We start from the raw sequence: 24,841 nt of genomic DNA, 5'->3' as shown, positions 1-24,841 counted from the left end.
TTCTGCGTTTGCCTTTTGATTGACATTTCCTTTGTTAGCGGAGTGCTGATTCAATCTGTTAGCATAACTAACTCCATTTTCCTTTTGCTTTACAGAAACACTGGAGAGGTTTTGCTGCTCTGAAATATTACAGATCTCTTAAAGGATATGTTGTTCTCATGCAAGCAAGAGTCCGAGCTAAGATTGCCATCTCTTCCTATGAAAGGACTATGCGCGCTGTGAGAACCATTCAGGCCCATGTGCGCGCTTGGTTATTGGCTACGCGGGAGCGTAACGTCTATCTCCGTCTAAAATCCTCAGCTGCTGTTATCCAGGCTGCTTACAGGAGGTGGAAACTGGATAAGAATAAAAGGGAAAACAAAGCTGCATTGGTCCTTCAGAAAGCCTACAGGAGATGGCGGCATCGCAAGCTGGAAGCCATGATGAATGCCGCCATTGTGATTCAGTCTCAGTATCGTATGATTAAGGAACGATGTAGATACCGGACCATTCGGGCAGCTGCAATAAAGATACAGTCCTTGTGTAAGATGTGGCAGGAAAGAAAACATTACCTTGTGCTGAAACGGACAGTTATTTCTGTACAAAGACTCATCCGAGCTAAAATGTTGATGCTTAGAGAGAGAGAGACCTTCATCAGGAAACGGGCGGCTTGTGTTGAAATCCAGTCTGCTGTACGAGGATACCTGGTGAGAAAGCGGATGAACGCCAGGAATAGTGCTGCCACCACACTCCAAGCTTGGTACAGAATGCAGAAGGCGAGAGAGCAGTATGTACGATTGCGCAGAGCAGCTGTGATCATACAGAGGAGACTCCGGGCACACAATGATTGTGTCCATCATAGGGAGACGTTCTTGTTAATGAAGCGGTCTGCTGTTAGATTGCAAGCAGCCTACCGGGGGTGCATGCAGCGCAGAAGAGCGAGGATCCGGCACGCTGCAGCACTTCGTATACAAGCCAAGATCCGATGTTATATGGTAAGGAAGCGCTATCTGATAATGCGACAATCTGCACTGACTATTCAGAGCTGGTACAGAGGTCAGAAACAAATGAAGAGCGAAATGGAACATTTCCAAAAAACAAAGAGGGCGATTGCTGTGATTCAAGCTGCATACCATGGTCTCCAAGTGAGGAGGCAACTCCACGAGCAGAATGCCGCTGCAGTCATTATTCAGGCAGAGTTTAGAAGATTTCTTGCCCGAAGAAGGTTTGAAGAAACTAGGAAGGCAATAATAACCATCCAGCAGCACTACCGGGCCTTACTGACTGGTAGGAAGGAACAGCAAAAATACCTTCATGTCTGTCTGATGGTAAGAAAGGTCCAAGCCATCTGGAGGGCCAGAAGAGTAAGAGGGGAGATCCTGAAGCTGCACAGAGCTGCAAGTGTAATCCAGTCTTATTACAAAATGCATGTCTGCCAAACACAGTATAGGACCTTGAAGCGATCGGCTGAGATCATTCAATGTCGCTACAGAGCGCATCTTTCACGGAAATTTCAGCGATTCTATTATTTACAAGCAAAAGCCGCTATTACAGTCCTTCAAGCTGCTTATAGAGGATGGAGGACCCGGAAGAATATTTTACGTATTCGTAAAGCAGCCTGCACTGTTCAGGCCTATTACCGCTCCTACAGAGCCCGCAAGCGGTACCTTAAATTGAGGATGAGCACAGTAACCATACAGAGGTGGTTCCGCAACGCAGTGGTCGCTCGGATGCAAAGCACAGAATACATCCACCTAAAGAGGAATGTTATCAGACTTCAGTCCGTCTATAGAGGGGTGAAGACGAGGCAAAGATTGCATCTAATGCGAAAGTCCGTGACGTTGATCCAGTCGATGTACAGAATGCAAATGCAGAGAATGGCGTACCAGACAATGAGGCGGGCGGCTGTGGTGATCCAGCAACGCTACAGAGCATTGCTGCAACGCAGAATGGTGCAGAGCCAATATACTGACCTTAAGAAGGCCGCGTGCACTATTCAAGCAGCATGGAGAGGGAGAAGCCTTAGGAAGCAAATTGGTCGCATGAATACTGCTGCAGCTGTGATACAGGCACAATACCGAATGTTCAAACAGCGATGTTACTTCACTAAGCTAAGAAATGTCACCATAGCGGTGCAGCAACGCTACCGCGCGTCCCTGGAGAGGAACCAGCAGATGCAGCAGTACCGCGAGATGAGACGTGCTGCAGTGTGCATTCAGTCATCTTTCCGGGCAATGAAGCAGCGGCAAGAAATTAAAGCCAAGCGAAACGCTGCAAGGGTCCTACAAAGGGCGATCAAAACATTTATAGAAAGGCGCCAGTTCCTTACGCTGCGGAAGGCAACCATTGTCGTTCAGAAAAGATATAAATCCAAAAAGCTTGGCGATCATCACAGACAAGAGTTCATCAAATTAAGAAAGGCTGCCGTTGTTTTACAAGCTGCATACAAGGGTTTCCGAGAGAGAAGGAAGCTGCAGGAGATGCAGTCTGCTGCCACCGCCATCCAAGCTGTGTTCAGAATGCACAAGACGCGTGTTGGGTATCAGAATCTACAGCGTGCGTGTGTCACCATACAGCAATATTACAGGTCCTATAGATCCGCCGTACAGGAGCGAGAAGCATACTTAAACCTACGGCAATCTGCAATAAAACTTCAGGCTGCTTACCGTGGTGCTAAGGTGAGGCAGGGAATAACTGAAATGAACCGGGCCGCCTCCAAAATCCAAGCAGCCTACCGGATGTACTTGTGCAAGTGTAATTATATCAAAATGCGGTGGGCAGCACGGGTGATGCAGCAGAGATACCGGGCAAAGAAGATCAGAGACTTTGAAGTTTTACGCTATTCTTTTATAAAAGATGCCGCTGTCTGTCTCCAAGCTAGTTATAGAGGCTGGCACGTCAGAAAAGGGCTAAAAACCCAGGAAAAAGCGGCCACAATCATCCAGAGACAATTCAGAACGTATATTGAGCGCAGGCGCCACCTTACATTAAGGGAAACGACCATTCGTGTACAGAGACTATACAGAGCAACTATTCTAGCCCGCCGACATTATCGAGAATACTGGTCAATGCGGAAAGCTGCATCTTGTATTCAGGCTTCATACAGAGGATATAAAGCAAGAAAAGACCTTGATAAGAAGAATAAAATGGCCACTAGAATACAATCCTACTTCAAGATGCGCAGAATCCTAGCTTTGTATAGGGCCCAGCGCGAGTCGGCTCGTACCATTCAGATGTGGTACCGTTCGGTTGTCGAGTGTAGACGGGTACGGGGACGATTTCTCCGATTGCAATACTCGGCCATCACTATTCAGGCGGGTTTTAGGGGAATGAGGGTGCGGAGAAGTATGAACGCCATGAATAAAGCCGCCACTGTAATCCAGTCCAGTTATCGCAGGTACGTTCATCAGAAATGCTACAAAAGCCTAATAAAGGCCACCCAAACTATTCAGCAGCGATACAGAGCAAAGAAGGCAAGGGACCTGGATTTGTGTTTGTATCAAACCACCAAAAAATCTGCCATACTGCTTCAAGCAGCCTTTAGGGGCGTGAAAGTAAGACTACAGATTAGAAGAATGCACCAAGCGGCTACAATCATCCAAAAGTGCGCTAAAGCACACATACAAAGAAAGAAGTATATACAGCTTAGGTCTGCCACAGTTCATGTCCAGAGACGATACCGAGCCCTCGTTCTAGCCAGATCACAGCGCACGCGGTTTCTCACATTTCAAAAGGCGGCAACTTGTATCCAATCCGCATGGAGAGCATATAAATCACGCAAAAGACTGGCGCAGAGAAACAGAGCTGCAGCCGTGATCCAAGCCACTTATCAGATGTACAAACGGAGGAAAGCCTATATCGCCCTGCAACAAGCCGCAAGAAGAATACAGTTATGCTTTAGAGCAAGCGTGTTAAGAGACGAGGCAGTTGCGCAATTTACCGCCCTAAGGAAAGCGACGACATGCATACAGGCTACTTTCCGAGCTATGAAAGCGAGAAAAGCTTCACGGAGGGCGGCGGCAGCTCTAGTAATCCAGGCAGCATTCAGGATGTATCAGAAAAGGAAAGCCTTCTTCCAGATCACGTCTGCCGTTCTGGTTATCCAAGCTGCCTTCAGAGCCTATCTGGTTAGAAAAAGGCTCAAACAAGTGGAAGGAGCTGCTGCTTGTATCCAAAACTGGTTCAGAAGGTGTCGCCAAGTTCGTCTGCAGAGATCCCGGTATGTGTCACTGCGGGCATCCGCTGTAGTAATTCAGACTGCTTATAGAGGATTGCTGGCGCGCAGGATGGAGCGCCGAGATAAAGCCGCACGAAAACTACAGGCTTATCTGCGTATGGCTGTGTGCCGGAAAAGATTTCTGATTCTCAGACAATCGGCTGTGACATTGCAGTCCTACTACAGGATGCACAGAATGAAGAACCTCTATGACAGGCAGAGAGCCGCCGCCATCGTCCTTCAGCAGCAGTATAGGGCTCTGATTATTACCAGACAGCGCAGGATGGCTTACCTGGATGTCAGGAGACGCGTAGTCTGTCTGCAGTCAGTGATGCGAAGATTCTGTGCTCGAAGAAGGTTCATGAAGGCTCGGTGTGCTGCAATAATAATCCAGGTGTGTGTCTAGGGGTTTTCCTTAAAGGGCATATAAAGAAAATACCATACATCAGTTCAAAACACTTAAAATTTTGCTTACAGCTTCTATGGAAAGCTATTTCTATCCATGGTTACCGGTGTTACTTTTTCCCATGCTTTCCTAACAGTTTGATGGACTTGTTTCTTTTATAGGCCTGCTGGCGGAGATATGTGCAAAGAAGTCTTTTCCTTCAGTATAAAATAGCCGCTCTAACCATACAACGGAGATACCGAGCTCGCTGTCTCCGGGCGCTCCATCGCTATTACATGAGGCGCAGGACCGCTGCTATTGTTCTACAGGTCTGTCTACATCGTGTCGAGGGAACATTGGGGAGGAGGATGTCTTATTGGTGATCGGTGTCAGGAGTGTGATGCATATACTGCTGCTATACAGACATAATTATGTACAGGCGCCCTGCTTCATCTCTGAAATGCAGGGTATAAATTATGTATAATAGAGCTGGAATACTGCAGTGAACCTTACTGATTATGGAACATTAAGGACCAATCAACGGTTTTATTTCTCCTACTCCTCATTGGGGGACACAGGACCATGGGTGTTCAATCTGAGACAGCAGGAGGGTGTATACTGCAGAGGAGGAGTTAATCTTTCTATGTTCGCTTAGTGTCCTAGTGGCAGCAGCACACCCATGGTCCTGTGTCCTCCAATGATTGAATCGGAGAAAAGGATTTTATGGTGAGTACTCAAATCTCTTTTTTTGTTACTAATCAGTAGTGTATGTGGATCAGCATACTTGCCTATCGCTGTCTTCTGCAGTTTCCAGGGCTGCTCTGGTTCTCTGCTGCATCACGTGACCACATGACCGTTGTGACATGCTAATTTACACGGTGTCCTCTGTGTGGACTAGTGGGCACTTTCTCAAATAAGTCTATAAGATGGATCTGGGCTGTGGTCCCATGATGTAGGAGAGGACACGAGCAGCGCTGGAAACAGCACAACAGAGCAAGCGGTAAGTATTCTAATACACATGCTACACACATTACTGATCGCTAATAGAGGGACAATAAGAAATGTCCTTTTTAAAAATGACAGCATTAGTCTAATACTTGTGTTTTACTGTAGGGAACCATGTCTCTTGGTTCCATGTATCTGATCCACCTCTTATAGAATATATATATATAGGCATTGCTGACTGACCTCTCAATGAGATGGGGGATCTGGGGCCTATTTTTTTTTTTTTTTTTTTTTTTAACACTGTCTAATTCTTAGACTGTAACATCATAAACACAGAAAATGTAGGAGTTAATATGAAAAAGGTCAAAAATCAATTGTACTATCCAGGAGCCTTACATCAGCTTAATGTCTGATATACATTATATAAAATATAACATTATTGAACCTTTTAACTAAAACAAGACAACCACACAGTGAAACAACCAACCGTGCCACCTACCGTGGCCCTAGATAGCCCTAACGTAGAACTACCTGACAGCAGAAGTTGGCACCCTGAACACAATCGAGATTGGCGCCCCCGCTCCACGGCGGCTGTACCCTAAATCTCCTATATACCCCTGGGTTAAAACGCTCAGGAAACGGGTCTCCTTCCCAGAAAACGCGCGGAAAAAAAGCTCATTTTTTTTCCGAGATTTTTGCGGGAAAACGCGCGTTTTTGATGCTTTTTTTTTTTTCTGCGCGTCTTCTGGGCTATAGGAAATAGCCAAAAACACGGACCTAAGCGGAAATTAATGAACATGCTGCGTTTTTTACCGCTAAGCGTTTCCTTAGCGGTAAAAAACGCATCCATTGGCACCAAAATGCATTAAAATGAATGGGATGCTTCTTTTAAGCGTTTTTGATGTGGCTTGACCCCGAAAAATGCATCAAAAACGCTTAAAAAACGCAACGTGGGCACACAGCCTAAATTAGATTACATTTTTTGCCATTTTTTTTTTCTTGTCTAAAAACACTATTGTTATAACACAGGCGGCCTATCAGGGGTCCCAAGTCAGGTCATTCTTAAAAAAGGAGAGAGCGGCTCGTGTGATCCAGCAATTCTACAGATCCTACACTATCCGAAAAAACTACATGACCCTTATCAGGACTGTGAGGAGTCTTCAGAGACGTGTGAGGACCAAGCAAGAAAGGGCAAGGTGAGCGGGGGCTGCCAGGGCAGGGTCACGACATACGTAGGGTCTGTATGTATGGAGATGGTAAGATGATCTAGACAGTGAAGTATTGGGAGCCTAATGGTGATGGCCGGCTTCTGTCTGTGGTCTTAGGTTTACTGAGCTTCGAAAGGCTGCCGTGGGCATCCAGAGGAGATGGCGAGAGACCCTCGTTACAAGGAATATCCGCAAAGGGTTTCTGCAGCAGCAAGTGGCTGCAACAAGACTTCAATCTGTGTACAGAGGATATGTCATCAGAAAAGAGCTTCATGAGGTATGAGATCTCCCATATTATCCCTAAAATATGATGCTGACGATGGGACCACCAGACCCTTCGGGGAGGGTCACTGATATCACTGGCTGTAGGATTGCACTAACTAAATCCGGCCCAAGATCTGCAGTAAAGTCGAGCGTCTATAAGCTGAAAGATCCACATAAACACGCATATTGAAGTCTCTTACTAATTCTTTATTCAGTAGCTACATTTTTTTTTTTTGGGAGCAGAAGCTCAAATTTAGTCTGAGGCTGTGAAAAAAAAATACATTAAATATGTAATACAGAACCATATGTACTATAAGTGTTTCTGAAATTAAAAAAGTTGATTCAAAGAGTATTTAAAGTATATTTTGGAGCATTTTCTTGAGTGCTGTCTGTAGTTTCACAGATGGCATTGGTACCTATGATATTCGATGGGCCTGTGCACATGTCTGTTTATTTTTTCTTTTGTTTTTTTTGTTTTTTTAACGCTTGAACTGAGTGGTTAATGGAGAAAAAAAATGGAAACCTGTCCAATTTTTAATCCGAGTGTTGTCTCAAAATTGGCAGTGCAAGTCTATGGGTCATTGAAATGAATTGGGGGCACTCGGATTAAATCTTCTCTCCACGGCCGAGAAACACTGATGTCACTATGATCGAAGGCTGACTGGAATAATCGGTTTTGGAGAGATTGGTCGTGTGAACCTTCCCTTGTAAGAGGTTTGCTACTTCAAAGTTTGAATTGCAAAGACTCGATGCCTGCAATGGGGCTGCCGCTAAAACATCAAATAATTTGCTTCAAGAAAAACGTCCCCAGCGTGTTCATGAAGGGTCTTTGGATTGGGAAACTGCACGTACACCGGAGTCTATAAGACACCCCATGTGCCCATACCAGATCATGGCCTGTTTGTTCAATTTAGTTACTTTTTTGAGAAATGTAATACGTGATTGAAGAGCACAGCTTATCTCCCTGTAACAAGCGGATGTCCTTTTCTGTAGAAGCGGCGTGCCGCATGTGTGATACAAGCCGCCTTCAGAGGCTTCAGGCAGCGGCAGCGGTTCCTCCGCCTCAGAGGCGCAGCGGTGACTCTACAGCAGCGCTTCAGGGCTTTGCAGCAGGGACGGTGTGAGCTGTTGCGTTACACACGGCTGAAGAATTGGGTGATCAGACTGCAGGCGCGTACCCGAGGCTGGCTGCTCCGAAAGCAGGTGACTGCCGCAGACCCCATGGACTGATCGTTGTGTTTGGTGAAATAATATTCATTCCCGGCTTAGAGATAGCTGGGTGTCTCTTCTCACTGATTAATACACAAATTGTCAAAGGCAAATAAACATCCCTATTAACGGGAATCTGTCACCTCATTTTTGGCCTATAAGATGCGGCCACCGCCATCATTGGCTTATCTACAGCATTCAGTAATGCTGTAGATAAGCCCCCGATGTAACCTGAAAGATAAAAAAAAGTTACATTATACTCACCTGGGTGTCCGGTCCAGTACCTCCCATCTTCTAGCGATGATGTCCTCCTCCCTCGGCTCCTGCGCAGGTGTACTATATCTGGCCTGTTGAGGGCAGAGCAGAGTACTGCAGTGCGCAGGCGCTGGACCTCTCTGACCTTTCCTGGTGGCTGCGCACTGCAGTACTCTGCTCTGCCCTCAACAGGGCCGATAAAGTACGCTTGCGCAGGAGGCGCGGCAGAAGTAAGGCCTTTTTCACACTTCAGTTTTTTGTGTCAGTTTAAAATCCGCCAAAAAGGTGGAAAAGCGGATCCGTTCGTAACTGATGTGAACGGATGCCACAGGATCCGTTTTGTGACGGATCCGCTGAATGAAGAATTTTAAAGGAACCGCTGGCAGAGAGAGAGAGAGAATTATTTTCGCCTGCCAGGTCCGTCCAGGCATGCCAGCGGATGAAAAAAAATTTTGCAGATCCTCACAAAAACGGATCCAACGGATGGCCATCCGTCAAGATCCGCCAGTAATGCAACTCAATGGGGAAAAAAACGCATCCGCAAAAAAAAATTGCGGATCCGTTTTTTTCAAAACCTGGCGGATTTTGACTGATGGTCAAAAACGGAAGTGTGAAAGAGGCCTAAGAAGGAGGACGTCATCGCTAAAAGATGGGAGGCGCCGGACCGGACGCCGGGGTGAGTATAATCTAACTCGTTTTTCTTCTCTTTCAGGTTACATCGGGGGCTTATCTGCAGCATTACAGAATGCTGTAGATAACCCCCTGATGGCGGTGGTCGCATCTCATATCGGAAAAATGAGGCTACTGATTCCCTTTAAAGATCCTAAATTAAAACTTTTATTTAATTTTAGCAATGGAGGGGACACACTATTAAGAAACACATGACAATTACTAGAAAGTGCTGGTGCTTAGACGGACCAATTGTTAATTATTTCTAATTGCACTACTAGTATTACTAGTATATTGTTCGTTTCAATGGGACTATCAATCTTGATGGTCTTCCAAAGTGACTTAATTTCCTCTACAAGATTATTGCCCACCAGAGCATATCACAGTCTCATGGTTAGAGCTACTGTTATTACCCCCATTGTATTCATATGGTCCTATATCAAAAGGGGCGCCCTGACACTTATATTTATATTGTGCACTTATTGTCACACTAGAAGAGTCAAGTCCGCAGCCATTAGCCTCATCAGGATTGATAGTTTTCAGCTTTCAGTTTTGTATTTTTACTTGAATGCTTTTTCTTGCAGGTTGCTGGCGTAAAGCGAGAGCGTCAGCTTCTGAGGTTCAGCTCGGCCGTTCATCACCACCTGTGTGCTATCAGGATTCAGAGGTTTTTCCGAAATCACCTGGTTCTCAGTAGGGCACAAAATCATATTACCCATGTGATTTACATACAGGTATGTACCTTGTTCAGGTACACGGGGGACATAACGTACATGTAATGCATCATGGTTGTTAGGACCAGCTCTGAGACGTGGGCTGGGACCTGTGGTGGCACAAGTCCTAATAAGTGGCCGTTTTTGCAGAGATGGTATCGTTCCAGAATACAGAGAAGAAACTTTCACAGCACCCAGGAAAAGATAATCACCCTGCAGCGTACAGTGCGGCGATGGTTACAGCGCCGGCATGAAGCCGCCACTAAAATCCAGAGAAATGTCAGAGTTTTCCTTCAGCACAGAAAACGTGCTAAAGTGGCCAGAGGAATCCAAAAATTTCAGGTACCCTTTACAGTCCCCCTAAGTAACACTACAGTGAAAGTGTTTTTATTCTTTGTCTTTTACTGATTGTATGAGACACACAGGACATAACTGAGGTTTCCTCTTACTGGTAGGCCTTGTGGAGAGGACATCAGTGGAGGAAAGCGCACGATACCAAAGTACTGAAAAAGTTGCGACTGCGTCTAAACTCACTAAATGAAGAAATAAAAGAGGAAGATAAACTTTGTAACAGAACGATGGTCGCACTGAATTACCTGCTGACTTACAAGCACCTCTCCTATATCCTGGCAGCTCTGCAGCATCTTGGTGAGCTTGGACGGCCATCAGAAGGTTGATACTGGGATCTTACTAAGTCACTGTCAATCCTAAATACTGACTGTTTCCCTTTATTCTCCTGCAGAAGTCTCCACCAGACTGTCCTCTGTTTGCTGTGAGAGTATGGCACAGAGTGGGGCAGTGAAGACCATATTTACCCTGATCCGTAGCTGTAACCGGAGCATACCTTGCATGGAAGTAATCAAGCTGGCAATTCAGGTGCTGCTAAACCTGTCAAAGGTGAGCGTACAGATCGGGATTTCTACTGTCAGAGCTGCGTGTGTTAGAACAAAGGGATGAAAGGTTATTAAAGAGGTTGTCTGGCCTTAAGCTATAAATCTGCAGTCTTTGTGACTGGTGACACGTGAATCCTCACTCCGATGCAAGTGTACGATTAGTATACATGCGATCACATGCCGACTAGACATGCACAGCCTCGCTCAGTGCAAATGGTATTGATTGAGGTTGGACACGTCTAGTTAGAATGTGGCTGGAAGTTTGTAAATCGCATACTTGTGATCATATGACCACCTGCTTCCAGCACCGGAGAATCCTCACAATGCACTGTGAGGATTCGCAAGTCTCCAGTCACTCCAAGGCCGGACAACCCCTTTACGTCTGGTGCACTATATAAATTATGCTATGCCTTTTTTTCCAGTATTTGTTAGAAAAGTCCTTACAGCAGTTTCATACATATGACTCCTATCTCAAGTGCTATATTTGCACCAAATAACTACCACAAATACTTGGATATATCTGCGTCCTAGTTACAGTCCATTAAAGGGTTACACCAGCTCTCTTCCTGGCCCGTATCGGTAGATGAGACGTCACCAGCCGCACTCTTTCCCCCCCGTGCCCAATATGCAAGATGAGGGATCTGAAATACTAAATCACATTAAAGGGTATTTGTAGCAGTGACACTTCGCTGTCATTTTAAATAAGACCCCGACCTGTCCTAGCACTGTATACCCGAAGTGGGGTTGGTTGAGAAAAGAAAGCATTGGTGCTCAGATGTGAGTCCGGGCGTGCCGATCACAATGATCATAACTCCTGACGTGGCTGTGTTTTCTCGTTCGCCTTATTGGGGGACACAGAGACCATGGGTGTATGCTGCTGCCACAAGGAGGCTGACACTATGCACAAAAAAGGTTAGCTCCTCCTCCGCAGTGTACACCCCACCGACCGGCAGGAAGTTCCTCAGTTTAGCTTAGTGTCAGTAGGAGGTGGACACGGGTCTTTCATTAGACCCATATCTACCTCTGTGCGTCGTTCCTTTTCAGGTTCCAGGAGGGATACAGTGTGAAGAGTCACAACTGTACTCCCACAAAGAGGCTATGAGTACGGCGTGTACTGCCACCCCGTATCCTCTTAGTTCTCCGGGCGGACCACAGGCTCAGCACAGGTGTCGTGCCAGCGAAAACAGATGGTCCTTGCCCCCCGCCTCCCACCCACTCGCCCACCAGAGCCTGTCGGTTGGACGAGGCGCTAACACGTAGAGGATGAGCAGACAGCGTGGGATACAGAAGGTACCTTTATTGGAGCACCGGAACATAAAGCCACAAGATGACCCGGGAGCGGCGCCAAAGTAGCGCTGCAGATTCTTGTACTGCTCGCGCCGTCCGACGGTCGCCGCATCCCTTTTTGGCCCCGGCGGCGGTGCGGGCCTTCTTCACCCCACCGCCGGTATTCTTGTGAGGGTTGCATCTGGGAGCAGGGCTATGGCGGCGTCTCCTTTAGGGGCGGACGCAGCTGCACCGCAGTTCTTCCGCGCCGCCCCGTGCTGACAGGCGGCCGCCGTTTCAAATTTAGTCCCCGGCTTCAGTTTGGGCCTTCGCGCCCATCGCGGCCACGCCCCCCGTTCATTATCATAGGCCAGCTGCGCTCCCGCCCGTTCCTAAGCCCTCCCACCGCCTCTCTAGTCTTGTGGCTGGGAAGGGGGAGGAGGAGGTTCTTCCCTCTGGTGCAGGCGGCTAGCTCCGCCTTTCTTCTTACACAGAGACCGCGCTTTTTGAGTCCTCGCATCAGGCTGCCGCCATCTTTGCAGCCTGACAGCCGGAGACTACAGCAGATTCCATATTTCGGGGACACCGGACCGTGAGTAGTTCTGCAACTGCAGACTGACACCCTACCCTTCCTTTCTGTCCCCCAACCCTCCAGCACTTCCGCAGGTTTTTTTCGCATGCTCCTCTTGCAATCGCAAATTCCCCTCTGCCGGGACTGCAGCAATCCCGTTCAGCAGGATGCCGTCCAGGAGCCATCTACTGCGCCACGTGAAATCGAACCCCCAATTCCTGGCTGGGCCTCGTCCCTTTCACAATCTGTGGCAGACCTCACCAGGGTGTCTCAGTCCCTATTTGGCCGTTCTTGATAAGTTGCCCCTGGACACTTCTGCAGGGTCCAGCAGGTCGCAAGACGTTCCATCTGAGCCAGCTAGCAGATGCCGCGAAAGGCCCAGGCAGGATCCACGGCTGGAATCCTCTCCTGGTCTCTCATCTGCACCTAGTCCTTCCCAGCAGTCGCCCTCCCGTGCCGCCTCACCCGAGTAAGGTGAAGCGTTCTCGGATATGTCCTCTGAAGGGATTTTAGAGCTGGATTCTGACCAGGACGCGGACATGAGGGTTACGGTACAGAACCTAATTGCTGCGATTAACCACACCTTCGAAATATCTGACTCCCCTGCAAAATCCTCAGATCAGGAGGTTTCGTTCAGACGGACAGAAACACCTTCCAGGGTATTCGCCTTCCACTCTGAGTGTGGCAAGATCCTTGCCGGGGAAAGAGAAAATCCGTCCAGGCGATTTCAAAGAGGGAAGCGTCTCGGCGTGCTGTATCCGTTGGCTAAAGAGCTCACTGACAACTGGTCCGCTTCCCCGTCGGTGGACGCACCCGTGTCCAGACTTTCTAATAACACGGTTCTCCCGCTTTCAGGTGTAGCGTCACTAAAGGATTCTAATGATAGAATTATAGAATCCTTGGCAAAGTCAGCATTTGCGGCGGCTGCAGCGGCGCTATGTCCAGTCTTTGCCTCATCTTGGGTGGCAAAGGCCATAGCCACTTGGGCAGAGGATCTCCGTAAGGGCATCCTAAATAAGGCCCAACCTGAGCAATTGACCGATCTGGCTAACCAGATTTCCCATGCAGGGGATTATCTACTTTCTGCTTCCTTGGATGCCGTGTCTCGCGCTGTTCAGGCGTCAAGCAACGTTGTGGCAATCCGACGTACAATTTTGCTCAAGGCTTGGCAGGCGGACTTGTCTTCTAAAAAGTCTCTTACCAATCTGCCTTTTCAGGGAGCGCGTCTCTTTGGGTCCCAGCTGGACCAGATTATTAAGGACGCCACTGGAGGCACGAGTTCTCTCCTCCCTCAGGGATACCTGGCTGGCCTCAGAGGACGCTTAGGTCAGGGTGCTTGTATCTTCAGGGTACAAGATAGAGTTCATTTCTCGTCCACGGGATCGCTTCTTCGAGTCCCGTCCTCCAAAAGATCCAGCCTTAGTTCCGGGGTTCTTGCATCCATTGCCTCTCTCCTCAGTTCCGGGGTGATTGTGCCCGTTCCCGAATCAGAACGTTTCACAGGGTTTTATTCAAACCTGTTCGCAGTGCCGAACAAAGGCGGGACAGTTCGCCCCATCTTGGACCTCAAATTACTCAACAGTAGAGCCCGACTGCATCATTTCCGAATGGAGTTTCTTCGGTTAATCGCTTCCATGGAGACGCAGGAGTTCATGTGTTCAATAGACATTCAAGATGCCTATCTACATGTTCCCATATTCTCCGGGCATCAGAAATTCCTGCGATTCGCCAGGAACATTACCAATTTTGTGCACTGCTGTTCGGTCTTGCCACCGCACCCAGAGTATTTACAGAGATCATGGCGGCGTTGATGGCCTGGTGGGAGAATCAGAGGTCTCGTTCTTTTTCCGTACCTCAACGACATTCTGATCAAAGCTCCGTCCTTTCGTCAAGCTCGCCAAAGTCTTACCTGCCCAATTTCGGGTGGCTCATCAGCGAAAAGAAGTCCTGTCTTGTCCCAACACAACGTCTTGTGTTTCAGGGTCTATTGTTCGACACTCGTTGATGGAGGGTTTTTCTCCCTAAAGAGAAAATTGGCTCCCTGCAACGGGATGTACGATCGCGGCAGCTCATGAGACTTCCATCTCTCCGGACGACCATGAAAGTCCTGGGAAAGATGGGGGTGGCAACAGAGGCGGTCTCCTTTGCCCAATTTCACTCCAGACCTCTCCAACTCGCCATCCTATCCCGGTGGAACAGGTCTGTCCTTTCCCTGGATCGCCCATTTCGTCTTTCAAACCGTGTCAAGCAGTCCCTCAATTGGTGGCTGACGTCTCCTCTCATCTCCCTAGGACGGTCATTCCTCCCCTTTCACTGGCAGATTGTGACAACGGATGCCAGCCTCCTCGGCTGGGGGGGCAGTGTTCCGCAATCACACTGTTCAGGGTCATTGGTCAACTCAGGAGTCAGCCCTGCCATTCAACGTCCTCGAGATACGAGCGATTTATCTGTCGCTCGTTCACTGGGAGAGACTTCTCAGGGGACTGCCTATCCGGATTCAGACAGACAATGCCGCGGCGGTGGCATATGTCACACGCCAGGGAGGGATGCGGAGTGTCTCAGCCCTGGCAGAAATGTCCAAGATTCTTCATTGGGCGGAGGCTTCAGTCCCGGCAATATCCGCGGTACACATTCCCGGCGAGGATAATTGGGCCGCCGATTTCTCAGCCGCGAGGATCTCGCGGCGGGAGAGTGGTCCCTACATCCGGAAGTATTTCTTCAGCTTGCCATTGTGGGGAACCCCGGACGTAGATCTGCTAGCTTCTCGCCTCAACAGGAAAGTCCCACAGTTTGTATCCAGGGCTCAAGATCCTCTTGCGGTGGGCGCCGACGCTCTGGCCATTCCTTGGTCGCAGTTCGAGCTCTCCTACCGGTTTCCTCCCCTGCCTCTTCTTCCCAGGCTGCTGAAGAAAATCAAGGCGGAAGGAATTCAGTCCTCCTCTTCGTCCCGAATTGGCCCAGTAGGGATTGGTTCGCGGACATCGCCAACCTTCTCGCGGACGCCCTCTGGAAGCTTCCAGACTGAGCAGATCTGCTGTCTCAAGGTCCGATTTGCCACCCCAATTCTCGGCCGCTCAATTTAACGGCGTGGCGGTTGAGGCCGAGGTTTTGCAACGATCAGGATTTTCCGATCGAGTTATTCATACCATGATCCGAGCCAGGAAGCCATCGTCTTCCAAGATTTATTGCCGTACTTGGAAGAACTATTTCACTTGGTGCGAGACCAATGACCTTCCGCCCATGTGTTTTTTCGCTCCCTTCTGTCCTGGCGTTCCTTCAAGCGGGGCTGGATGCGGGTCTTGCCCTCAGCTCTTTAAAGGGTCAAGTGTCGGCGCTGTCCATTTTATTTTGGAAGACGTTGGCATCCCGTCCTCAGGTTAAAACCTTCCGTCAAGGTGTGGCTCACACGGTTCCTCCGTACCGAGCGCCCGTAGATCCATGGGATCTTAATCTGGTTCTTGAGGTTCTGAAAGGTCCTTCCTTTAAACCTCTCAGGGATGTTTCCCTTTCTCTCCTTTCGTGGAAAGTAGCCTTTCTGGCAGCCATCATCTCCATCCGGCGCGCGTCGGAATTGGCGGCCCTCTCTTGCCGCTCTCTTGGTACTCTACCAGGACAAGGTAGTTCTGCGGCCTCCGCCCTCTTTCCTTCCTAAGGTGGTGTCCACTTTCCACCTGAATGAGAACATTGTTCTGCCGTCCTTTTGTCCGGGTCCAGCTCACCCTCGGGAGCGGTCCTTGAACAAGCTGGACTTGGTCAGGGCGATGAATGTCTACCTAACTAGGACGACTTCTTGCGGAGGACAGATTCTTTCTTCATCATTCCAGATGGGGCGCGGAAAGGTCACCCGGCCTCCAAAGCTACTATTGCTCGCTGGATCAGATCGGCAATTTTGGAGGCCTACCGGGTCAAACATCGAGTGGTCCCTCCGGGAATTAGAGCGCACTCTACCCGAGCAGTGGGTGCCTCCTAGGCGGTACGTCACAGAGCTTCCGCGCTGCAGCTTTGCGAAGCTGCAACCTGGTCATCGGTTCACACGTTTGTGAAATTCTACAAGGTCCATACCTACGCTTCGGCGGATGCCAGCATAGGTAGAAGGATCCTGCAGGCTGCGGTAGTGAGTCCGCTGGCCTGATGGAAGTTTGTTTTTCTCACCCCAGGGACTGCTTTGGGACGTCCCATGGTCTCTGTGTCCCCCAATAAGGCGAACGAGAAAACAGGATTTTTGGGTTGCTTACCGTAAAATCTGTTTCTCTGAGCCTTCATTGGGGGACACAGCACCCTCCCATGTTCTACAACTCCTGTTATTATGTGGGTTGGTTTGAGTTGTCTGTTCTGTTTTCAATCTATTCTGTTACTTCTCCTACTGCTTTCTCACTAACTGAGGAACTTCCTGCCGGTCGGTGGGGTGTACACTGCGGAGGAGGAGCTAACCTTTTTTGTGCATAGTGTCAGCCTCCTAGTGGCAGCAGCATACACCCATGGTCTCTGTGTCCCCCAATGAAGGCTCCGAGAAACAGATTTTACGGTAAGCAACCCAAAAATCCTGTTTTTACATATCTTCCACCCTTTGCACATTTGTCCATTGTTTTGTTCCCTGTAAGGCAAGTGCCTCTTTACATTTCCTATGTTGTCATGTTCACAAAGCCCAAAACTGGAATTCATGTACATTTTATCTACAGTATGAAAGAACGGTGCTCGCAGTCTACAAGGTGGACAACTCTGTCGACATTCTTCTCGATTTAATGCAGATCTACAGGGAGAAAGCTGGCGATAAAGTCTCCGACAAGGGGGGCAGCATTTTTACAAAGACTTGCTGTCTCCTGTCAATCTTTGCATTGAACTCCCAAAGAGCTCGGGTAAGTGCTTGATTTAATGCGATTGCATTGTGCTCAGTGCAATCCTTCATATGATGCAGCTGTGCTGTGAGTCCATGGATCTCTGCGCTTCATATGATGCAGCGGTGCTGTGAGCCCATGGATCTCCGCTAGCTTCATATGATGCAGCGGTGCTGTGAGCCCATGGATCTCCGCTAGCTTCATATGATGCAGCGGTGCTGTGAGCCCATGGATCTCCGCTAGCTTCATATGATGCAGCGGTGCTGTGAGCCCATGGATCTCCGCTAGCTTCATATGAAGCAGCGGTGCTGTGAGCCCATGGATCTCCGCTAGCTTCATATGATAAATGTGCAGAAATACCTTGCAGTAAGACATATGACAGTATGTGTGACATGCACATTAGGAGCTGTCTTGCACCACGTGCCCATACTAGAAAGCGCCTGTCTTAATCCTGCTCATTTAGACACTGTTCATATGTTCAGGTTTTAAATACATTGGATAGGGACTGCTTCAATACGGGTTACCTTGACGAGGTGGAGCAGCTTGGCATACATTTTTTGCAAAAAAAACTTATCGACTAAATACCCTGTATTTGTTGTTACCTTTTATCAGCATTTGCTGACTACTGTCATATGTCTTACTGCAAGGTATTTCTGCACATTTGTCATTCTGTGCTTTTTGTTTGTGTTTCGGTCAGTGGGTGGGGTGAACATTGTCCTACAGACTTGTTCACATTTGTGTATGTCACATGTGTTTTTAATCTAGCTTCATATGATGCAGCTGTGCAGTGAGCCCATGGATCCCCCACTAGCTTCATATGATGCAGCTGTGCAGTGAGCCCATGGAGCCCCCACTAGCTTCATATGATGCAGCTGTGCTGTGAGCCCATGGATCTCCGCTAGCTTCATATGATGCAGCTGTGCTGTGAGTCCATGGATCCCCCACTAGTTTCATATGGTGCAGTTGTGCTGTGAGTCCATGGATCTCCGCTAGCTTCATATGATGCAGCTTGCTGTGAGTCCATTGATCTCTGCTACCTTCATATGATGCAGCTGTGCTGTGAGTCCATTGATCTCCGCTAGCTTCATATGATGCAGCTGTGCTGTGAGCCCATGGATCCCAGCGATCTCCATATGATGCAGCGGTGCTGTAGCCCATGGATCCGCGCTAGTTTTATATGATGCAGCGGGACTCCCATCCCTTCCTGCATCTCCCCTGGCTCACTTTCCACATTTGATCCCATCACAGAAGAAGTCGTCTCCAGACTCCTCTCGTCCGACTACATGCACTACCGACCCCATTCCCTCACATCTCCTCCAGTCGCTCTCCAGTCGTCACAACCCACCTAACTACAATCTTTAATCTCTCACTCTCCTCGGGTATTTTCCCATCCTCCTTCAAACACGCCATCATTACTCCATTACTAAAGAAACCCGCTCTCGACCCATCCTGCACAAACTACTACAGACCAGTCTCCAATCTCCCCTTCATCTCTAAACTTTTGGAGCGCCTAGTTTACTCCCGCCTTACCCGTTACCTCTCCACTCACTCCCTTCTAGACCCTTCACAGTCCGGCATCCGCCCCCTACATTCGACTGAAACTGCACTCAGCAAAGTGACCAATGACCTTCTGACAGCAAAACGTAATGGTGACCACTCTCTGCTCATTCTTCTTGACCTATCTGCAGCTTTCAATACTGTTGACCACCATCTCCTACTCTCTAGGCTCCAGTCACTAGGCATTAAGGACACTGCTCTCTCCTGGTTCTCTTCCTATCTTTCTGACCGCTCCTTCAGTGTTTTGTTCTCTGGCTCCACTTCATCTCCTCTTCCTCTTGCTGTCGGGGTACCTCAGGGCTCAGTCCTTGGCCCCCTTCTCTTCTCTCTCTACACAGCCCCAATTGGACAGACCATCAGCAGATTTGGCTTTCAGTACCATCTTTATGCTGATGACACACAACTATACACATCATTCCCCGACCTTACCCCCTCTGTACTACAGAACACCAGTGACTCTGTCCGCAGTCTCCAATATCATGTCCACTCTCTATCTGAAACTCAACCTCTCCAAAACTGAACTTCTTCTGCTCCCGCCATCTAACCTCCCTAAATCGGACATTTCCCTCTCCGTGGGTGGTACCACAATAACACCCCGGCAGCAGGCGCGCTGTCTAGGCGTTATGTTTGACACCAACCTCTCCTTCACATCCCATATACAATCTCTTGCCCACTCTTGCCGCTTACACCTAAAGAACATCTCTAAAATCCGCCCTTTTCTCACCATGGAAACAACAAAAACCCTCACTGTAGCATTGATCCACTCCCGCTTGGATTACTGCAACGCTATTGGCCTCCCTGTCACTCGACTATCCCCTCTCCAGTCCATACTTAATGCAGCAGCCAGGGTTGTCCATCTGGCTAATCGGTACTCGGACGTGTCCTCTCTTCGTCAGTCATTACACTGGCTGCCCATTCATTATAGGATCCAATTCAAAGTGGTTTGAAAGACCAGCTCACCCACGTCTGACCTCACCGCACCTCAGACTCGGATCCGGCCCTGCCCTGGCCGCACAGCAGTAATAAAAGAAGAAATGATCCAGCTGAAGTGCTCTGGTGATTTGAGTGCTGTTCAGACAACAGAACATTGTTTACGCGTTTATGGCTAGACGCCCTTAATCATAATTAAGGGCGTCTAGCCAGAAACGCGTAAACAATGTTCTGTTGTCTGAACAGCACTCAATAAATCACCAGAGCACTTCAGCTGGATCATTTCTTCTTTTATTACTCCAATTCAAAGTACTTTGTTCTCACCCACAAAGCTCTCCACGGTGCGGCACCTCCTACATCTCCTCCTCATTTCTGTCTATCAGCCTTGCCGATCGCTGCGCTCTGCAAACTACTTTCGACTAACCTCGGCACTAATCCGTACCTCCCACTCCCGACTCCAAGACTTCTCCCGTGCTGCTCCTATCCTCTGGAATGCTCTACCCCAAGAAATTAGGACTAACCACAATTTGCATAGTTTTAGGCGCTCCCTCAAAACACATTTGTTCAGAGTGGCTTATCACGTTCACTAATCAGTCATTCTATGTGTAAGTGTGCATGAGTAGCCCATTCACCATCTCCATCCATCCTTCACTCCCTCAAGATGGCTGGACCTTCATTGTAAATATACAGTCATGGCCAAAAGTTTTGAGAATGACACAAATATTAATTTTTACAAAGTCTACTGCTTCATTTTTTCTAATGGCAATTTGCATATACTCCAGAATGTTATAAAGAGTGATCAGCTTAACAGCAATTACTTGCAAAGTCAATATTTGCCTAGAAAATGAAATTTATCCCCCAAAACACATTTCAACATCATTGCAGCCCTGCCTTAAAAGGACCAGCTAACATCGTTTCAGTGATTGATCTCCAGCCCTGTCCTCATCAACACCCACACCTGTGTTAATGGAGCAATCTGTCATGATTAAGTAAGAATGACACCACTGGACACTTTAAAAGGAGGCTGGTGCTTGGCATCATTGTTTCTCTTCTGTTAACCATGGTTATCTCTAAAGAAACACGTGCAGTCATCATTGCACTGCACAAAAATGGCCTAACAGGGAAGAGTATCACAGCTAGAAAGATTGCACCTCAGTCAACAATCTATCGCATCATCAAGAACTTCAAGGAGAGAGGTTCCCTTGTTGCCAAAAAGGCTCCAGGGCGCCCAAGAAAGACCAGCAAGCGCCAGGACCGTCTCTTAAAAGTGTTTCAGCTGCGGGATCGGGCTACCAGCAGTGCAGAGCTTGCTCAGGAATGGCAGCAGGCAGGTGTGAGTGCATCTGCACGCACTGAGGCGGAGACTCTTGGAGCAAGGCCTGGTCTCAAGGAGGGCAGCAAAGAAGCCACTTCTCTCCAGAAAAAACATCATGGACAGACTGATATTCTGCAAGAGGTACAGGGAGTGGACTGCTGAGGACTGGGGTAAAGTCATTTTCTCTGATAAATCCCCTTTTCGATTGCTTGGGACATCTGGAAAACGGCTTATTCGGAGAAGACGAGGTGAGCGCTACCACCAATCTTGTCTCATGCCAACTGTCAAGCATCCTGAAACCATTCATGTGTGGGGTTGCTTCTCAGCCAAGGGAATGGGCTCTCTCTCAGTCTTGCCTTAAAACACAGCCATGAATAAAGAATGGTACCAGAATGTCCTCCAAGAGCAACTTCTCCCAACCGTCCAAGAGCAGTTTGGCGATCAACAATGCCTTTTTCAACATGATGGAGCACCTTGGTGATAACTAAATGGCTCAGGGAACAAAACATAGAGATTTTGGGACCATGGCCTGGAAACTCCCCAGATCTTAATCCCATTGAGAACTTGTGGTCAATCATCAAGAGACGGGTGGACAAACAAAAACCTTCAAATTCAGACAAAATAAAAGCATTAATTTTGCAAGAATGGACTGCTATCAGTAAGGAATTGATCCAGAAGTTGATTGAGAGCATGCCAGGGAGAATTGCTGAGGTTCTGAAGAAGTAGGGTCAACACTGCAAATATTGACTTGCTGCATTAACTCATTCTAACTGTCAATATAACCTTTTGTTACTCATAATATGATTGTAATTATATTTCTGTATGTGATAAAAACATCTGACAAACACACATAAAAACCAGAGGCCGGCAGATCATGTGAAAATATAATATTTGTGTCAGTCTCAAAACTTTTGGCCATGACTGTACAATTGTAAATACACACCTGTACTCTGTATCTCCCCACCTCATTGTAGATTGTAAGCTCTCATGAGCAGGTCGTCTTATTTCGTCTTATTTTGCTTTAATTATTGTATTGTTAACGATGTTACTTATGACTTGTGTTTTGAAACTGTTAAACTGTGAAGCGCTGCGGAATATGTTGGCGCTATATAAAGATTATTATTATTTGATGCAGCTGTGCTGAGAGCCCATGGATCCCTGCTAGCTTCATATGGTGCAGCTGTGCTGTGAGCCCGTGGATCCCCACTGGTTTCATATAATCTAGCTGTGCTATGAGTCCATGGATCCCCCACTAGCTTCACATGGTGCAGCTGTGCTATGAGTCCATGGATCCCCCACTAGCTTCACATGGTGCAGCTGTGCTGTGAGCCCATGGAGCCCCCCACTAGCTTCATATGATGCAGCTGTGCTATGAGTCCATGGATCCCCCACTAGCTTCATATGATGCAGTGGTGCTGTGATCCCTGCTAGCTTCATTATCATGCAGCGGTGCTGTGAGCCCGTGGGACCATCCACTAGCTGAATGCAGTCTGCAATATATCACAATGTGTACATTTTATGCATGTTGTGGAGAACAAATATAGTGAACTTTAAAATTCTGAGAAACCACGGATCTATATTTCTTTTCCTCAGGAAATCTGTGCCATACCTAAAGCTCTGGATCGTATCTGCAGCATTTACAAATTAACCGCACGAAAACACAGCATGGACAATGCCAGAAATATCAGACAGCAGCGCATGAGCAGTGCTCATAGTCCTGGGAATGTCTCGTTTCAAGCAACACCGGTGCGGACAAGAATTGTTTCAAGGTATGTCCCATCTGCGGATACTGATGTAATACACGTCTATTATGCCCCCATTGATTACGGTTGACTGTCAGAAGTCTTGTACTGCTGCAGAGAGGCTTTTTAATTAGTCCAACGGCAAAACTATAAGGATGGAGATGTTAAAAGGACACTTCAGGCAGAAATGATAAGGTTATTCCTACTACAAGGGGCACACGATGACACTTTTGTGTTCTCTAAAGGGCATTTATGGCGTTCAGTGAATATAAATGCAAGATTAACATGAAATATATTTTGCCATTTTTTTTTTTTATCTGCAGCTTTTCTTCAGATCCATGTGTCTCTCTAGTTATTCCTATATGGTCCTGTATCTCCACCGCCATCTTGGCAGCTTGTCCTACCATCCCTGCACCTTATCTTTGGCAGCTTATAAATATTATTGTCTCCATTGTATATTTTTGTAAAATAATCGCTGAATCTCTTTACAGAATAAAGCCGGACTGGGTGCTAAGAAAAGACAACATGCGAGAGGTGGTCGACCCCTTGAAAGCCATTCAGATGGTGATGTTAACCTTCGGGATGTCCATCTGAGTCGATCCCACAGTGAAATGGATCCTGGAAATTAAGTTTTAAAGATTGTAAATGAGAATATTTTTTTATTGTTAAAGTTCTGATAAAATTATTTGCTTCCAGCTCCAGTACTATGCTGCTATTCTCAGCTTAAAGGGCTATTCCCACCGCCGCCTCCATCCAGGCACCAACCACATGAGGTTGAGTCTATGGAAGCAGAGCAGTGCTGTTTCTGTAGCTCACTCTTTCCTTATCGCAACCTCCTGTATTTGGCCTCTGGACACTATATCCAGCCTCAGACATGAGAGGCTGAGATGGAAAAACCCTTTAGGCTCTGTGCACACGGTGCGGATTCTGCTGCGGATCCGCAGCAGAACTGCAGGTGATGTACAGTACCATTATTGGCTATGTAAAAAAAAAAACTGCACATGCTGCAGATTTTTCCTCGCGGATTTCACTTCTTTTGTGCGGTTTTGCTGCAGTTTTCCACCTGCTCCATTCTAAAAATCCGCAGGGGGAAAACCGCACAAAAAATGCACGTCATTTGACCTGTGGATTTAGTAAAATCCGCACGGAAAAATCCGCGGGAGGATCCGCACCGTGTGCACATAGCCTTAATAAAAAAAACTAAAAAACAAAACTAAACTGTTGGAAAGCTTCTGTAATATACATTTCCTGCTGTAAATAGCCTTTTGTACAATTAAAATATATAATGTACTATAAAGAACAATGCTTAACATCTCCGACTCTAGAGTCTTCTGCTCACTTGGTGCCTTTTGGTCTCACTGGGTTTAATTGGACATTGGAAAGTTCTTGGCAAACACAGATCTGAACAGTTCCCATTAGAATAGCTGTGGGGCGGCAGCAGATCACCCAGGACCCAGCCGCTTCCAGTGATCCCAAAAATGATGAGCTACACAGTGTCTGTAACTCATAGCCACACCGGGCTGTGGCCTTAGCCCGGCCTCCTGTGGCTGCCACCTGAAATGTCCTGTCATAATAAAGTGCAGGCATGCCTGGCCACCGCTGAAGTCTGGCAATGTATTACAGGTGCCAGCCACAGGCGGTCGGACCAAAGTATCAACCCTGTCTCAGTACATTGTGAAGAGTAACAGCTAGTATAGTCAGTCTATCTGTTTGACTTGTAAGCCAAAAATTCATCTATTTGCATAAAGGGGAATCAGGGAGGACAACAGAAGATGCTTACTATACAATCCATACAGGAACCATAAAATATTTAGCTGGGCGTTAGAGATAAGTTATTCTTTTTTGATCACATTACACAAATGTAGAAATGTATCTGCAATTTATATTTT

General features: G+C 47.6%; 1 protein-coding gene across 1 annotated transcript in view; it reads left to right on the top strand.

The window, feature by feature from the left end:
- Positions 1–24,264, top strand: part of ASPM (assembly factor for spindle microtubules) — a 68,498-nt gene extending 44,234 nt beyond the window's left edge. Inside the window, exons 19-30 of the mRNA XM_073571720.1 lie at positions 96–4,589; positions 4,763–4,909; positions 6,555–6,721; positions 6,851–7,010; positions 7,991–8,200; positions 9,715–9,864; positions 9,994–10,185; positions 10,299–10,491; positions 10,586–10,740; positions 17,253–17,429; positions 22,804–22,979; positions 23,444–24,264. Coding sequence (XP_073427821.1) covers positions 96–4,589; positions 4,763–4,909; positions 6,555–6,721; positions 6,851–7,010; positions 7,991–8,200; positions 9,715–9,864; positions 9,994–10,185; positions 10,299–10,491; positions 10,586–10,740; positions 17,253–17,429; positions 22,804–22,979; positions 23,444–23,546 — 6,324 coding nt within the window. The 3' untranslated portion in view covers positions 23,547–24,264. The remainder of the gene's footprint in view (positions 1–95; positions 4,590–4,762; positions 4,910–6,554; positions 6,722–6,850; positions 7,011–7,990; positions 8,201–9,714; positions 9,865–9,993; positions 10,186–10,298; positions 10,492–10,585; positions 10,741–17,252; positions 17,430–22,803; positions 22,980–23,443) is intronic.
- The last annotated feature ends 577 nt before the right edge of the window (positions 24,265–24,841 follow it).

Source organism: Dendrobates tinctorius, unplaced genomic scaffold, assembly GCF_039654945.1.
Source record: "Dendrobates tinctorius isolate UK_male_01 unplaced genomic scaffold, ASM3965494v1 ptg000029l, whole genome shotgun sequence".
NCBI classification, from domain to species: Eukaryota; Metazoa; Chordata; class Amphibia; order Anura; family Dendrobatidae; genus Dendrobates; species Dendrobates tinctorius.
Note: the sequence above shows the minus strand (reverse complement) of the source record. Positions and strands in the feature narration are given on the sequence as shown.